The following is an 18,081-nucleotide window of genomic DNA, read 5'->3' as shown; positions in this document are numbered from 1 at the left end:
TCGTCTCGTCACCTTAATAACTTTTGTTCATGAACAAGCAAGGAACTTTGAGGTGCATCAACGGTAAGTTTGTCTGTATTTGTTGCTTTTTCAATGGGACACACAATATAGTCAAAATTCTCTCTAAGTGTGCGTAAAATTTTCCCCATGATCTTAGCATATGTCAAGCCTCGTCTAACAAACAAGTTTGTAAAGTTGAATTATAGATAAGTTCACTTCCTTCCTAATATGACATAGACAAGTATGTCTTCTCATGGTAAAATGGTGGTAAAAGTAAATATGACTAATGAGGTACTCGTAGTTAAAATTGATTCCTTTTGAAAGAAAGTACCAATACACAAAGGGATTACAAGAGAAAATTGTTAGGAATGCAATGTGAGTTAAAAGTTGTATTAAACTTTATATGGTGGAATGTTGAAATTCGTCAAAATCATTCAATTTGGTCCATTTATAGTTAAAATTCATTTATCCCAAATAAAAGTTAACCAATACATAAGCGATTTACAAGAAAAAGTTATTTAGAATGCAAATTTAAGATGAATCAAAAGACCTATATGTATGAGTTGTAGATAAATGTTTTTGTCATCAAGTCAAAAACAATATCGTAAAACTCTTATCGACATCAAAGATATATTAAAGAATGCACTAAAATTATTCTAGGTCAATATATAATATAACAGACCTTATATAAACTCTATAAAAGTAAAAAAATTAACATGTTTCATAAAGCATATTTAATGTATATTTATGTTCTTTTGTGCATAAACAAATGTTTGAAGATAATACCATGGTTATTTTCTCAACTCTTTACATAAAACATTTTTCGTAAGTTGAAGAATAAAAACATAAGTAAACAATGAGAAGTTTTTGAAACATTTTTAATCTTAAACTTCACATGGAGAGCGTTTGTGTTCATATAATGAACTAAAAAAAGATGGTACTTATTTTACATCATCATTTTTTATCATTAAACTGTTTTAAAAAAATATTGAAATCTCACATAATAATATATGTGTTTCAAACAATTAACAAATTGTTTAACAAGAGAGTCTTCGTTTGAAAAAAAAAAATTAAAAAATAACTTCATTATTAAAAATAAAATATTTTATTATTGTAAATAGCATTAAGTGAGTAGTTAGATACATTTCCCAATTATGTAACTCATTCTCCACTGTTGGAAGTTTGCAAATGAAAGATAAATATATCTTATTCTATATCATTTTGAATTTCATGATTATTAAATTCAATTCTAGCATATTATGAATAACTTTTAAGTATTATTTTGAAAAGATATAAATATGTTAATTGTTTTCCTTAGTCTCTAAATAGATATGTAAAATTTAATCTACAAATAGATATAAATAGATATGTAACTTTATTATTAAAAATAAAATCCTTGTGAATTCTTAATTTTATCAAAATAAATTAACTAACACCTATAATTAATTAAAGAAATTATTATTAAATATGACATGTATTATTAGATTGTGAATTTTTATTTTTATTAGGAAAAACTGTGACATCCCATTTTAAAAGATATTACTACCAATTAAAGCGTCACAACCATTTTGATAACGAGAACCATTCGGATAAACATGAAACGCACGAAAAGCAACTAGTACAGTCATCCATAGGAGTAGTTAGAGGAAAACCTGGGCATACAACCATGCCACAAATAAAAGAAAACTAACATAATCCAACAGTTTTGCAAAAGGAGTCGCCACTGGGCAGCCATTACAAAAGGCCTCATGGCCATGAAACTGATCCTAAGGTCTTCAAGTAATAAAATCTAAACCGCACCGCTGCTGTCCCCAGATCCATCTCGAACATTCCTCCCATCTGCTCCCACCAGTAAGGTGATCATCGCAAAAGAGAAGGACACAAAACATAACATACACAGAAAGCAAGGGTAAGCTAGTGTAACATGAAACTTATCATAGTGTAAAAGAATAAGCACATAAACATTCCCAGGCATACAACACAGAGACACATAAGTCATGTCATGACAAACAAACAAGACACTATGACTCAATTATCCGGATACATATACTAAGATCGGATTCACTGGACGCTTGCACTTGTGGTGGCCTCTACTGCTCTGCAGAGCCATTGCCAATGAGTTTCACCCTACCACACACAAGGTTAGCCTTTAAGCGTCTAAGGCCATTATCCTGCCAGAGACTAGGGCCTCCCGCTACTCTCACCACTTGGGTCAGATTTCTCTACCTGAGACTCACTGACCCTTTAGAGTTTCGGGATGCGATCCTTACTTGAATCCTTATCTCAATATATACACTACACGCCACCATAAAGTCTCCCCATGGGACTCATGGAATTACGCCTATCTCACAATCATCAACATGTTTCTCATACAATTCCCACCTCTTTTGGTCATTCATCCAATTCTCATGCAAGTTCTCAACCAACCAACCAAACAAATATCCATGTGTTATTCACGCCAACATACCAACTTTTAGTTCATAAGATTCAAGCACCCAAGCATATTCACACATATCATATTTAGAAAGAATAATTTAAATGGCACATGCAACAAATCATTCAAACAGCCAGGGAAACATAGCACACTCTCGCGAACTCGCTCAGGCGAGACGCTGGCCTTCCTGACGCAGCGAATTCTCGCCCAGGCGAGATAAGCAACATGGTTTTTTTTTTTCGAATTCTCGCTCAGGCGAGACCTCCTCGCCTGAGCGAGACGTGGCGTCGCTCAGAACGTGGACTGGTCGCCTAGGCGAGCGTTCGAGGCGGAACCAGGGTGGGTTTCTGCTATTCTCGCCTAGGCGAGGCAAGCTCGCTTGGGCGAGAATATCAGCTGCCTTCACTGTTTCACGCATGCAGGACCACAGATCAGCCAAACACAACCATACCAAGCATTCAGATACAAACCCAGGCACATTTAACCCATTTCACGCGAAAAACAGAGATGAAAACAGATGCATGCAACGAAGACCATAGATCTAGCTTCCCTTACCTTCGATTGAGCACCAAAAACAACAGATCCGCAATCCCCGAAAATGGCAGCTCCAGAACCAAGGAAGTGAGCTAGAAACATGGAAACCAGTACAGAAACACGAGTACAGAGTTAAACCCTACCCAGACCAACGTACAAGACAATGGGAAGGAGAAAAACGGATTAAAGATCTTGAGTTTTAACTTACCTAGAGTACCGAATGGCTTAGGCTAGCTTGGAAATGGGAGTTGATTACGTGCCCTAGCAGAGGACAAGAGAGCAGAGGAAGCTGTTGTTCTGAGAAGGAAGACAAGAGCAAATGAGTGAATAATGTAGGGTATAGGGTCCTTCTGTAGGGCAGGGCCTTGGGCCTCCGAAAAGGCCAGGCCCAAACTCTATAGTACTGAAAAAAAAAAAGGCTTACAAAAACATACGACAAAAGATAATAAAATTATAATTATAAAAGTAAATATAAATATACTTTATAATAAAAAAATAATTTTTATTTATTTTATAGATACTTTTTATTATAAATAAATATTTTAATTTTAAAAGATGATTAAATTAAAATATATTAAATAAAAAATGGTTAAATTTAAAAAATGATTATTTAAAAATAAAATTAATAAGGTAATTTTTTTAATTTAAAGGATTATTTATTAAGTATAAAATTGGAAAACAAAATGGCAAAGATAAATTATCATAATTTTTAATAATGAGGAGAAAATAAACTTCAAATTTATTTTCTTTTGAAATTTGATTTGATGAAGCACAACAGAAATTGTTTTTAGAAGTAAAAGACAATTTTGCGAAAAACATGTTGAAGTTTTTTTAAAAAATGAAAAAGAAAAAATCAAAGAAACCGACCAAACCCTTCTCCATAAAGATGATGATCAAATCAATGTTTTGATCTGTGGCTATCAAATCAAACTCAAATTCGAACTTCATCTCACAATCTAATTGGAACCCAAAAGGAAAATCAGAGAATGGGGAACGAAGAAGAAGAGGAATTGGTGGCTGAAGTTGAAGCAGTGGAAGCCGTGTATGGAACCGATTGCACCGTTCTCAGTTCATTTCCTCCCCATTTTCACCTCTTTCTCAAACCCAGAACTGCTGATGTTTCCTCCCAACAGGTCTCCCCCTTCTCTATTTCATTGTTTTCCTTTCAATTTCACTATAATCCATTTTCCTGTTATTTCACCAACTCCCCAAAAGTAAATCTTGCGCATAAAATTGCTCTTAAGATGCAGTGTTATTATATTATATACAGATTTATGCCATTAGAGTGGAACTAGATTCGGATAACTTAATCAAGATTTTAAATTGAGACCTTTTGATGAAAAAAGAAAAATCATAAAAGAGGGTGGTTGAAATGGGAGACCTTAAGTCATTGGTTGGAGTGAAACTAGACTCGGTTTAGTTAAGGTGAAAACTTGATCGGAAGGATACCTACTAAAGGTGGTAGACTGGATTTGTTGGCTGAAATCACTCAATAGTATAGTTCATGGATACTTTGTACCAATGTTATTATAATAAAAATATCGGAATAGAGTTATGTTAATTTAATAAGGTGGAAGGTTGGTTTAGCAGTAGTGGAGAAAATTATTAGATTATCCAGAGAATCACCATAGTCCCTTTCCAATCACTTAACGCATACTTAATTTAACTTCTTGTCAGTTGAAAATTCCATGTCATGTGAAAACTGGCTGGGATCATGGATATATGGTAGCCTTGGACCATGTAATATGTCTTTAGTTCAAAGAGTGTGGTTAAGTGTGTTATCAAATTTGTGTGTTCCTCCCTTCTATCTGAAATTATAAGTTCTGAGACAGAATTCTCACTTTGGTATTTATTGTTAGGGCAAAAGGACAGTAGAATTAAAATGACCGAATGAGTGACTTTTGTAAAGTTAGGGACTAAAGTAGATTTTTTTTAAAATTAAGGACTACCATGATGAATGCTTATAATTTTAGTGATTGGAATGGGGGTTTGCTTTGTTAATTTTGTTTTTGAGATTAATTTTAAGCAATTTCAGTGTGAAGATTTTTATATTGTTAATCAGTTAGAAATCACAAGTATGACTTTTGAAGTAGTTGTTACAATAATCTAATTTTACACAAGTTAGATTGTTGATGTATTAAATTAAAGCCAAGTGTGTGATTGTTGGTGTTGATTTATAGTTATATCTCCCTTAATCTGTTGGTGTTGATTTTAGATGTGCAGCTCTGCCACTGGAGCAAGTGTCTGATTGTTAGTAGTTTCTTGTGTTCATTTTCTTTGCAGTTTGTGGAAGCCGTTCTCGAGATACGAGCTACCTTACAGGTGCATTTTTGCTGTAAATATGCATGTGATCTGAGTAAAGTTAACTGTTACTTTCAAATGCAATAGGTTGGGGTATCACATTCACTTTGTATATGTACAGACTGTAGTTTTCTTAGAGGGAGCTTGACTTGTACACAGTGTAAAACACATGCACCTAGTATTTTAAATGGGGTTTCCCTTACAGGTAGTAAAGTAACTTTGAAAATTGACTTTTGCTTCCTTTCTTGTTGTAGTATCCAAAAGAACCACCTTCTATTGAGCTTGTGGATTGCAAGGGTCTGGATGAACAGAGACAGAAACATCTATTAAATTACATACAAAGTAAAGCCTGTGAGATCTCCCCTTGTTTAATGCTTGTAGCTCTTTGTGAGGTAACAATTGCATCATTGATCTAGCTGCACATTTTAAAACAAGAATAATGATGGTTTTGCTCCATACACATGTATGTCTCTTGTTTGTGGATCATCTTATAAGCATTTAGTTAGTAAACTCTATAGCATCTACTTCGATCACATTTTTGCTTTGGTCCTGGTTGAGATGAAAATATATAATAAAAATAAGGTCCCTTTCCCCCAAACTATTTTTATCTGGTGATATTTATCAGTAAATGAGTTTTATATGCACTCAAGTCCTTGATATTGAGGAAGACTCTTGAATTTAAATGCTTTAAAGTAATGAGACTAATAGCAAATGTTGAAAGTTCTGAAAAGCACGGTGAAAACCTGCATTAGTTTAAAATAAAGTGATAGGAGATGCCTCAGTCAATGTTTTTTGGTTCTTTAATTCAAACTTATGGGCAGATGGAGACTTGATCAAGACCAAATCAGTGGTACAGAATAACTAAGCCCAGGATGAGGGAGTTAGGCTGGTGTATGAGAAGCTTCAGGTAGCAAACCTAGCCATACTGTTACAGTAGAAATTGGGCACAAGCTTCCCTTGAATTATGCATTCTATTGTCAAATAAGGGTCTCCATATTCCGCAAGTGCTTTGAGGGACTTGCTTCCTTGTACTAGAGTATCTAGTTCCAGCTCCAGCTTACCCTCCCTCTTTCCTCTACTCCACCTGAAACTACCTGTGGCCCATTCCTCTCCATCACATACACATGTTTCATATTGCAGCAGTCTGCTGCATTGATTTCCTCATTGTGGCTTAGGAAAGATAAGCTGCTTCGTACATTGCTTCCTTGGGATTATACTTTAGTCATGTGAGGTCTATAAGCCTAAAATTTCACGTGACTACTATTTTAAACTAGTAGTTCCGTTGAGTTCGTAGGTAAATCATTAATTAAGCAACATATATATTTAGATAATGGCAGTTGTTTATATCTTTATCTTGTAATATTTGGTTACCTAAGTTTTAGAAGATAAAGGGTTTGACAAAATTAGTGGATAAGCTAGCTCAATGCTGTAACGTAAGCTCAATTTAAAATGTTATCAAGTTTGAATGTTTATGCTAATATGTGAGTTGATTGAATTATTTGATAAATATAACATGGAACAAAATAACAATATTTCATTATTTATCCCTAATTTAAAAAGTTGTAGACTATATATATTTTCAAATAATTACCATTTTTCATGAATTCAATTTCAAATGATTTATTATCTTAAATATTAGGATGCTATTTAGAGTCTTAGTTAAGTTTGTTGAGCCTATCTTGTTAGCCGCTATTAGATTCCCCTTAGTCCCCAACTCGAGATGTCTAGTTCTCGGCATGAGAGGGAGTGTTGGAAATACCACATCGACTAGATATAAAACCAAATTATACTATATAAGTGAGTGTAAAACATACCTACCAAGTTATTTTTATGAGGTTGAATTAAGTTTAAATTCTACTTTCGTAAGAGGATTTTTTTTAGTTTTATTCCTTTGTAAAATATTTTTATCCAATGAAATGAGATTATAAGGAATGATATTTGATGAGAGTGAGAGAGAGTGTGATAAGGAATTTTAAAGATAAGAAGGGCAAGTGAGGAATTCTACTGAAATAGTAATAGTATAGGGATAAAAGTTGGAATCCTTAGAAAAAGGGTAAAGTTGGAAAAAGAATAAGCTGAGGTTAAAGGCTCAAATGCTATACAAAGTAGTGTTTTAAAAAATGCTATAAAGTAGTGAGATAAGCTCTTTTATAAAAAAAACTCTTTTTGGTGTTTTTAAAAGCTAGTAAAATAAGCTAGAAGAAGCTATTTTATTGTCTTGCCAAACAAAATGAAAAATTAGTAATATTAATGGTTAAAATATTCATTAAAAATTACTCCTCGCATTTGTTGCTATTGTTTTGTTGATAACACGTTAATTTATTGCTTTATAGTTTCAGACATAGCTTTGGATAACATGATAGTTGCAGAGCATGGAAATACATCTGTCATATCAAATATAGTTTTTCATACAGTAATAATTGATAATTGATCGTTGAAATGTATCTGAAGGAAGCTGTTGAGAAACTGTCAGCTATGAATCATCCTGATGGTGATTGTCCATTGTGTTTATTCCCTTTGGTCCCAGAAGATCAGCAAAGCGAAACTTTGCCTTTTATGAAGTTAATGTCTTGTTTTCACTGCTTCCACAGGTGTGTCTATTAATTTTATAATTCTAATTTTTCCCTTCTGTTCGCACATGTATTAACACTAGATTTTTAGAAGTTTTATGGGTTTATATTTTGTCATGGCTTAGCATTAGATTTCCATATCTGATTAGTAATTGTCTATAACTGGCAGTGAATGTATCATTAGATGGTGGAAATGGCTTCAAAGTTCTAAAGAACCAGACTCTGCCAATACAGACAGTGTAGCTGCACATCGGAACCATGGTATGGATAATTGGAAGGTGTTTTGACAAGATTAAACATAGTTTTCAATATGAAAATTTTCTTTTGTACGACCAAAACATAGAAGCTTCGAGAGCTAATATATTCTGTAGAAAATCACAATTAGCCTCTGAAGTAGATCAATAATTTTCGGTTTCTAACTAGGTTTGATAACATTATTTCAATTAGAGTAATTCCTGTTTATTTTTTGTCGTTCAGAATCTTGTTAAATGGATAAGATCCCATCATAATTCCTTGATCTTGTTTTTCAATAATCTTTTGCTTGAAAATAGTGGTTTCATTCACAGCCTGAAAATTTCACATAAGTTTACACGTAGTCTTCTATGTGAAATCATTCTCATAGTAAGCCTCTGTGTAATCACATCCATTTTTTTATTAAAAAGTTTAGGAACAAGCCATGCTTTATAGTTATTCATGGAGTCATCTGAATGGCGGTACTGTGAAGAGGTTAAGGCACAGGAGACTTAGAGTTGTTAGTTACCAAGGCAACAAATTCAGCTCGCATTGCTGCTTTCCAATGATTAATGCCTAAGCTTTCTTCACGGTTGTTGGTTTCATAGTAGTAAGTAGAAATATAGCATGTAAGAGAGTGTGGAGACTGCCCAGTTTGTTACATACCTTTTCTTGCCGAGGAATTTATGTTTTTTGGTATCGATGATATTTATATTTTAAGACAATCCATTTGGATTAGATAACTCAGCTTCTTTAGTTATGGATTCTTTATATAATTATTTTAAATATCCACAATTTGATATTTTAGTTTAGAGATTGTATTTAGGTAGCATATTAACGTCTATTCTGTTTTTCATTGCATGAAATACATACCTCATTTGTCCTGCTTTAATGCAGTCCTAATAAAAAACAATGAAAATTCATAGTATTATACATTCTCAAGGAAATTATGTTTTTTATTGTTAGACAATCATAAGAAAATGGAAGAGAGTGTGGGAAATTGTCCCGTCTGTCGCAAACCTTTTCTTGCCAAGGATTTGGACCATGTGCTTGCCCTAGTTGGATCATACTCTTCCCAATTGGTAAGTTATTTGTTTCAACTCTACTGCATGGACTGTAAATGAGAATTTCATTATTGGTTTATATTTGTTTGTCTAAATGGTTTGGAGTTAGATGATAGGCCTAGTTGGGACAAATAATTTTCACAAATCGTTATTTTATATGCATTTCAAGAATGGGTTTGTTTTAGATTGTTTGATGTGTTGAATTGAATCTGATATTTAGGTTGTGGAATAGAAGAATTGAATTTTTTTTTAGAAATATATATGTTAGATATTGTTTGATATTATTAAGATATTGTTAATCACAATATCAAATAATATTTTCTATTTACTCTATTTATTTTCAGTTACTTTTTTTAATTGTATCTTTCTTTATTATAAATAGATTATCCTATGTGTCGTTTATACACAAGAGATTAATCTCAAACTCTATTTTCTTTATTCTCAACAATATATTTCAACGCTGTTTGTGGTATACTATTAGATGCTTGTGACTCTTGCTCCTTGTAAGTTTTAATCTTGTGAAACAGAAGTGAAGTTTTATTCAACAGAACGAGGTCTCAATTCCAAGAATCAATTTCAGTGGTTGCCTTTATAGGGTCAATATTTTGACGCACTTTGTCAAAACTTCAAACTTGATATTAGTGCCAAAAAATTGGTTGAATGACAACAATCTTGTTTTGAATATTAGTTCCTTATATCTTGATCTTGAAGTTAGTCTTTGTTTCCCCTTGGATTTCAGACTTCAGACAATGAAGAACTCAACGATGAAGATACGCTCCTTCAATCAGAGAATGAGATCATTAGGAGACATAAATTTAAAGCCATCCTAAATTTACAGAAGGAGAACAGTGGCTTGATTGAACCCAAAAAAGATATAGTCATATTAACTGGTATGTATCTTCCACAACCAGTTGCAATGCCGAGCTCCACATCAACCAAGGAATCTGATGAGCAGACACAAAATGAACCACCTGCAGTTGTGTCAGCAAAACACGTCGGTGGGACGTCAAATGGACCCAGTTCTAGCAGGCAGAGGAATTTCGGTCCAAGGAGGCAGAAAGCAAGAAGTGATATGAAATCCAAGAAAACCAGTTCAACAGTGGGTAAGAAGAGATACTCCCAGCAATAAGCAATAGAAGTGATGTCTCTTACTGGTATAGCAGTGTGTTTGGTTTAGTGAAGTGGATGTGAAATTGGAAGTAGGTTTTGCTTTATTTGATGAGAAAACAAACATACTTTAGGTTTTATTATCACATATATGTTTCAAAAGGTGAAAAACAAAGTATAGATAGTAGAAAAAGACAGAGATCTGTGCCTCTTTTTTCCCTTTTTCAGCTAAAGGGGTGCTGGAGAAGCAGAAGCCAAGAAAGGAAAGACAAGCAAATTGATGTGTTTTCTGTTTTTCCTTTTATGATTGATTTTGCAATCAGGTTATGATTTGACATTCTGCCTTTTCTCATAATAATATTTTCTTAATCGGAGATTTTCTTTTTGATATGGAGTTTTGAATGCTACTTTTGATTCTATTCAAGGAATTAGCATTGAGCCTAACTGAATTTTAAGCCTCGTGTTCCAGTTCTTGCAGAATGAATCAGTGCAGCAACACTCTTCTCTCCTTTGTGTAATTTGTGGTTTTTCTGTTTTTTCTCCATGGAAAAGTTTATTCAAATGATATGCATTTTGTTTCTCTATGATTTAGAGGTTTACTGATTCCGACTTATTCAAATATATTTTTGATTCTTGAAAATTTTTGAGTTTTGTTTTTTATTTCTAATAATTTTTTTTTTGTTTTTGTCTAAAAATTGTAGTTATATAGCTTTAAATAGTAAAATAAAACTATTTGCCTAATATTTTTACGATTAAAGTAATATAAATAATAATGAGAACAAAAAATAGAAAATAAAAAATTATTTTTAGGAACAAAACAGTAAAATATGATAATTTTTCTTGAAGTAAAACTTAACCAAGCTTTACTGCAAAGAATATAAGTTCTTTGCCATAAGCTCTAAATAACATCAACAGAAGTTCTCACATGTTATAAGCCAATATGACACATCTACAAAAGTCAATTGGTAAAACGATTAAGATTATAATTAGAATTATATGTTTTACTTTTTTTCTTATGATAATAAAAAATAATAAAATTATTATTATTGTCATTATTATAATTACAAAATTAAATATAAATAATTTTTATAATTTTGTTGTAAATATTTTTTTTTTGTCAATATTTCTACAATAATTAAGAGAAATACAACTCCACCAAATAATGTGCAATACTTCTTCTATGAGGAAAAAGTTTGTGTTGTGGTGATACAGCTTAACTTTAATTTAATCATAATATAGTATTTGAAATTATCTAAAACAGTAACATGAAATTTCCAGTATCATTATTGGTATTACAAATATTGTGATTTGAGTCAAAATTAGGAAGTATTCTAAAATCTTCCTAATTTAAAAAAATAAATTTAGAAAAATAAATTCATAATCTGATTCATACATGAACATTCTAAAATCTTCTCCTTCTCTTTTAATATGTCTTGTCCAACCTTTATTATTAATTCAGCAATTTGTCATATTCATAATTTATATATAAAAGTCAACATAATCATCGTTAGAGAATACAATATATATACATCACTAAAACTGTGACATCCTATTTAATAAAATAAATTTACTCAATAAAGCATCACAAAATTATAATACTAAAGGAGCAATTAGATGAACAGGGAACATAAGGAAATCCACTATTACAGTCATCCAGGAAGTACTTAAAAGATGGTGAAGCACATTAACAATTGCCTCTAACAAAGCATAACCTAAAGGAGTTTTATCAGTATTACAAAAAAGCAGCAATGCCCCTCAAGAGCATGGAATTACAAAAGGGCACTAGGCCAAAGAACTGTTCCTAAGAGTCACATATACTATTTACTAAGCTGCACCACTGCTACCACCAGGCCTATTTCCAGGATTTCCCCCATCTGCTCCCACCAATAAGGTGATCATTGCAAAAGAGAAGACAAGACAAGAAACATACACAAAATGAAAGGGTAAGCTAGTGTAATTTGACTTTAACATATTATACCAGACAAATATTTAAAGCAGTCCCAGCATGCAACATCGTAAGCACAAAGAATCATGTTATAGCAAATAAACAGGACACTAAGACTCAATTATTCGGATAAATATATTAAAATCGGATTCACTGGACTCTCGCACTTGTGGTGGCCTCTACTGCTCTGCAGAGCCATTGCCAATGGGTTTCACCCTACCACACACAAGGTTAGCCTTTAAACGTCTAAGGCCATTATCCTGCCAGAGACTAGGGCCTCCCGCTACTCTCACCACTTGGCTCAGTTTGCTCTACATGAGACTCACTGACCCTTTAGAGTTTCGGTATGCGGTCCTTACTTGAATCCATATCTTAATATATACACTACACACCACCGTGAGATCTCCCCACGAGACTCATGAAATTACGCCTATCTCACACCAATATCATGTTTCTCATATCATAACCACCACTTTCATCTCATACATTCAATGTTTATTCCACCCAACCACCATTTAACAATTTCATGCCATAACTCATGCCAAACATACCAATTTCAGTGCATACAGATCACACAACCAAGCATATTAGATACGTACAGCCAAACCATGAAAACTTTCAAGAATATAGAATCAAATTTGCCCAATTCTCGATCAGGCTAAAAGCCTTCGGTCATGCTACATCAACTGTCTCGCTTAAGCTAGGCGTTGTCGCCTGAGCGAGTCCTGCAACAGTAGCACTCTGCGAGCTCTCGCTTGGGCGAGACCACCACTTGCCCAAAACCAAAGTCCCTCGCCTGGACGAGGACGCAAGCAGAGAGCACATCTGGTTTCCTCGAGTACTCGCTTGGGCGAGCCATTTTCGCCTGAGCGAGACAATGCATCGCTCAAAACCAGAATTGGTCGCCTGAGCGAGATGCTTGAGCAGAACCAGGGTGAGTTTCTGCTAATCTCGCCTAGGCGAGACGAGCTCGCTTGGGCGAGAATACCAGCTCTCACCACTGTTCCACGCATGCAGCACTAAAACCAGCCAACACAAACCACACAGTTCATTCATATGCGAGCACATGCACTCTTTAAATCATTTCAAGCATGAAACAGAACAGAAGCACACCACATACTTCAAAAACACGAAAAGGAACCTAGCTTCCCTTACCTTTTCAGATGCAAGAAAAGGAGCAGCAACTGAAAGAGCGCAACTTAGGCACAACAGCTCCACGAACTAGGATGGTGAGCTGAAATGAAAACCCCAGGACCCAAACTAAAGTAAGAGAATGAACCCTAAACGCAACAAAACACCCAACTGGAAAAGGAGAAAGAAAAAGCTACAACAAATCCGAGGGGTAACTTACCAGAGGAAAACAGTTGAGCTAGCTCGAGGGTGGAAGTTCTCTATGCTCTAGCAGAGCTTTTGCTTTCGTAGAGAGAGACAGGAGAGGAACTATTTTTCTGAAGAAAAGAGTAAAGTGAGATTGTGAGGGGGCTGACAGAGTATTGGGGTCCTACAGAGGGACTGACATTGGACCTACGAAAAAGCCGGGCCCAACGCTTAGGAACAGAAAAAGGGACTTACAAAAACTCTATACCCCCAATTTGACACTATTTATTTAATCTTTACTCAACAAGTATTAATTTAATTAAAATATAACACTGATTTACCTAAATTGTTTTGGTCTTGAAAAAAAAATTTAAAATATCATGTATTTCCAGTGATAAATTTTTTTTTTATGTTATCACAAATTAATCATGATTTATATAATGTTTTAATGTGTTATAATTAATTTATTAATTTAGATATAAAGTTATTGAGAATAATTATACTAATTTAACCATAAAATATTGTGTTAGTTTAATAAACACGTGAAAAAGTAGATTAGGTTTACTCAATATGTATGTTTATCACTTTTCATCAATGTTATAGCTGTTACATTTAAACTTCTTTGTAATTTTCTAGTTTTGTGAAATTTCTGCTCCCACCATGACATCAATTTCTTGTGTGGACGCCCACTACATAATTAAAAATTTTCATATTTTACGGGATTTTTTTATAAATTTATTATAAAATTTTGTAAAAAAATATTTTTTTTCTAAAAATTTTAATCGATAATAATTTATTATTTTTTGTGAATAATTATTTTTTACAAAATTATAAAATTATTTTTTATAAATTTTATTATAAAAAATATTTTATACAAAATATTTTGTAAAATGATCGATAACAATTTATTGTAAATTATTCATAATAAAATTTGTCAGTATTATCTAAAAAAATATTTACAAAACGACAAAAAAAATATCTATGTTCACTTCTTTGTAATTGTACATTTTGTAAGCTTTGTTTACTTATAATCAAGGTAAAAATAACTGGTTTAATATCTCAGACTTTTACAAGTTTTAATGATGATATACGTAGGATATGATTTATAGAAGTGAGAAATTTAATGAATGTGATATAATTTTATATACATTTTATTAAATAAGTGGATTTTAAAAAAATTATCATATAAATAATTGTAGATAAATTATGTATAGATAATGTAATTTCATTACATACAAATTATATTGAGTAAAAAATATTTTAATTTATTTTATTATAAATAAAATTGTACTTAAACAATATATAGATATAATCACAATGTGTGACAAAAACAACTTAGAACATATGATCAAATATGCATATTATTCACACAATCTTTATTGGGTTTGCATGGATTTGAACGTGCACCACATATATATTAGCAACCTTGCCGTAATCCAATAATTTATTTCTATCATAAATAATTTGATTTATGTAAAAGACTAGCCGATGTTATTTTTTTAACTTTTTATTAGTGTTAAATTTTGTGAATAAAATCAACTTATTTATCATTTTTATCTTGTTTAATCCTTAAATTTATGTTGTTTTTACATTGTTTTATATTTTAGTTATTTTTTTTACTTCTAATCTTTATTATGAGTGTGTGAAATAAGTAAATAGAAAATAATTCTGGTGAAGGACAACAAACTGGAATTCATGATCAGACACTTACAAATGCATAATTTATAATAAAATACTAGAAAAGTAATCATCAAAATATAAAACATAATATATATATATATATATATATATATATATATATATCAACCTATATTTATTTATAAGAGTAAAACATAAACTTTTTTTATGAGAAAAAAATATTAACTTCTTAAAGCATCATATTTTTTACATTATATAATCTGTCTTATATATAAATATCATCTTTCTCAATTTTACATATTAGTGTTAATAAAGTAAGCTTCCAAAACCTATTAACTGTTTTCAAGTATCAAGTTTCAAAATTTTGGCACAATTAAGTCAAACTCAATGATCTTTGTCAATTAGTAAAATTCTACTTTATCAAGTTTCAATTTTTTTTCCACAATTAAGTCGAACTCAATGGTTCTTATTAACTAGTAAAATTCTACCTTATCTTACAAAAAGAATGAAAGTTGAAAAACAAGAATTGTATTAATTATAAACATGAATCTTTTTCTTCACAAAAAGATATAAAAATTACAAATATAAATGAGAAGAGATTTTACTAATTACAAGCACAAGAGATTTTACTAATTACTAATTACAAATCCAAATTCATGGCTGAACAGAATGAATCTTTTTGTGTTTGCAAGCACAAGAGGAGCTTACAAAATTTTTGACCAAATGAAGATATGTTTTGAGGTCATGACACATGGCAACATCTCTCTTATTGAGGCATGGAAAATCCCTACTACTTAGTCTTAACTCTTGTCCAATGTCAACATACACCAATTGCATGTTTTCTGTGTACTTGTACAACCATCTTGACCAAATTCCCACACTAACATCTTTATTACTTTCCAATTCATCTAAATTCACAATAAACCCCGGAACTTTTGTAACAACATCATCAGAGTTCACTATTCGTAGTATCTTAATTCCTTTTTGCTCTAACTGCTTCCTAAAACTCTCATTTCCCACACGAGGTCCTCCAAATGATATAACCGTAACCATCGGCGCATTCTTGAAAGTGGTGGTTATATCATTCGCACTCAAAATCGCGAGTGCGGCTCCAAGACTATGACCCGTTAGGGTTAAACTAAGAGGCTCGTTGGTGTATCTCTGAATCACTCTTCCAATCTTTTTTCTTATCATCTCTTGCAAGCTTGCACGTTTAGAGGTTTTGGACGTGTAAAGACTCAAAAACCCTTTTTGCACCATGGGACCAACACCATCTTCTCCTGTGACAAGACCTGGCAAGTGTGTTAAGGAGACTCGTAAGTTTTCCAACCACTCCAAACATGTAACCGTTCCTCTAAAAGCAATAATAATGTCTCGTCGACCGAGTCGAACAATTTCTTTATCATTTACACATACTGCTATGTAGCCAATCAAACTAGATCGAGTACACAACTTTTTGAAAAATTTATTTATGCAAGCTGGCACATGAATTCCACATGTGACATATAAATATTTGGATATCTTATACCCATAATTTTCCAACCCACACTTTTTCAAAAGTGATCTTTTTGAATAAAGAGATGTGGCATAAGTAAGAGAAGTTGGGTCAAAATCAAAAGAGTTATAGCTAGCATCTACAAAATGACCATATCTTAAGATTTCCCAACGTAGGTTATCATCAAGAGGATCCAACAAACCTTCCCAATGGTTAATTCCTTGGTATTGCTTCCATTTGTGTGTAAGTTTGGGAAAGTTGCATTTGGTTGAGAAAGGTTTGAGTTGGTTCCATGATGGTAAAGACTTGTTGAATTGTGAGCTTAGGTTGGATTCAAAAGATGAACAATTAGGGTTGGCTTGAGAAATAGAGGATGCTACAAGCTTCATTATTGTGACTATGGCTATATTACAATTTATGTATTTGCATGACCTTTATATATGGGGAAAAAGGAGAAAGTGGAGAGTAATATATAGTGGGGTTGACTATTTTTGAAATATGATTGATCACCTTTTGGTAAAATATATTTAAGGTTATAACTTGTTCTTTTATTCATCTAATCTTATACACATATGTGTGCCTTTTTCAAATTGTTTACTATTGTTTATGAAAAAAGACAAGACAATACAATCTTCATGCAAGTGAAATTTGGTGAACTTATTTTGGATTTGATAGGTGAATTTTTTGTTAGGTACAAGATATTCATAGGTATGGTTGTTGTTTTCAGTTAAAAGGGTGTTGAATTTAATGAATGAGACTACTTATTGTAATATCACAGTTAAAAAAATAAAACAAAAATTGTTGGAAAAACTATTAACTTTATAATGATAAGGGAGAAGTTTAATCTCTCAAAAAGTAATGAACTTTATAAAACATAATGAATGAATTTTTATTAAGATGGTTAGTGAATATTTTATAGTTAGAGAGTATATATTTGAGGTTGCATGTTCCCAGATAAAAACACATAGATATAGACAAAAATAAGAAGAAAAATATCTTTTCTGTCCTAATTTTTTTATTCTAAATTTTGGAGTTTCTTTTGAAACACTTGTCAAGTTTAAGCATAATTATACTTTACACCTATAATATATGAACACAAAATAATTATCGAATATTACAAGTATTTGTATTCAATATTACAATTCATCTTATATTACAAAATATTGATATAACACGTATTAATATGATGGTTTACTCAATATTATGTAATTGTAGTTTGTTTTAAATTATATCACAATTCAAAAATCATTAATAAATATTAAATGTTAAATTCAATTATATATATAAACTAGAAATACTAAATTACAGTCTTAAACATGGTTAAATGTTTATTTTTTATAGTTTTTAAGATTTTTTGAGTCGTTATTAGCTATTATTAATATTTTAAAATATAATTTATATATATCTTGTTTAAAACTATTTTTATTTATTGTTATTATTATTTG

General features: G+C 31.9%; 2 protein-coding genes and 2 long non-coding RNA genes across 4 annotated transcripts; 1 reads left to right on the top strand and 3 right to left on the bottom strand.

Annotated features, from left to right (window-relative positions):
* Positions 1-1,607: 1,607 nt before the first annotated feature.
* LOC114166037 lies at positions 1,608-3,277 on the bottom strand. The gene is made up of 3 exons (XR_003599835.1): positions 3,177-3,277; positions 2,990-3,060; positions 1,608-1,839 (listed from the first exon to the last, which is right to left on the bottom strand). It is a non-coding gene; the product is annotated as an uncharacterized LOC114166037 (long non-coding RNA).
* A 531-nt stretch (positions 3,278-3,808) lies between these two features.
* Positions 3,809-10,629, top strand: LOC114167360. Its single transcript, XM_028052433.1, is given in 8 exon segments — positions 3,809-4,101; positions 5,252-5,290; positions 5,524-5,661; positions 7,721-7,860; positions 8,009-8,100; positions 9,037-9,152; positions 9,874-10,208; positions 10,210-10,629. Coding segments are annotated over 8 exon segments (1,068 nt in total). The 5' UTR covers positions 3,809-3,954; the 3' UTR covers positions 10,271-10,629.
* Positions 10,630-11,850: 1,221 nt separating this feature from the next.
* LOC114165786 lies at positions 11,851-13,693 on the bottom strand. The gene is made up of 3 exons (XR_003599782.1): positions 13,538-13,693; positions 13,342-13,420; positions 11,851-12,115 (listed from the first exon to the last, which is right to left on the bottom strand). It is a non-coding gene; the product is annotated as an uncharacterized LOC114165786 (long non-coding RNA).
* Positions 13,694-15,795: 2,102 nt separating this feature from the next.
* LOC114166904 (phospholipase A(1) DAD1, chloroplastic-like) lies at positions 15,796-17,025 on the bottom strand. Its single transcript, XM_028051780.1, has one exon. The coding sequence runs from the start codon at positions 17,023-17,025 to the stop codon at positions 15,796-15,798; it is 1,230 nt and encodes a 409-aa protein (XP_027907581.1).
* Positions 17,026-18,081: the final 1,056 nt, after the last annotated feature.

This window comes from Vigna unguiculata, chromosome 10 (assembly GCF_004118075.2).
Source record: "Vigna unguiculata cultivar IT97K-499-35 chromosome 10, ASM411807v1, whole genome shotgun sequence".
NCBI lineage: Eukaryota > Viridiplantae > Streptophyta > Magnoliopsida > Fabales > Fabaceae > Vigna > Vigna unguiculata.
This window is presented reverse-complemented; position numbering and strand designations above follow the sequence as displayed.

Coding starts and splice junctions, on each gene's coding strand:
- LOC114166904 (XM_028051780.1), bottom strand. CDS start 17,025: ATGAAGCTTGTAGCATCCTCTATTTCTCAAGCCAACCCTAATTGTTCA.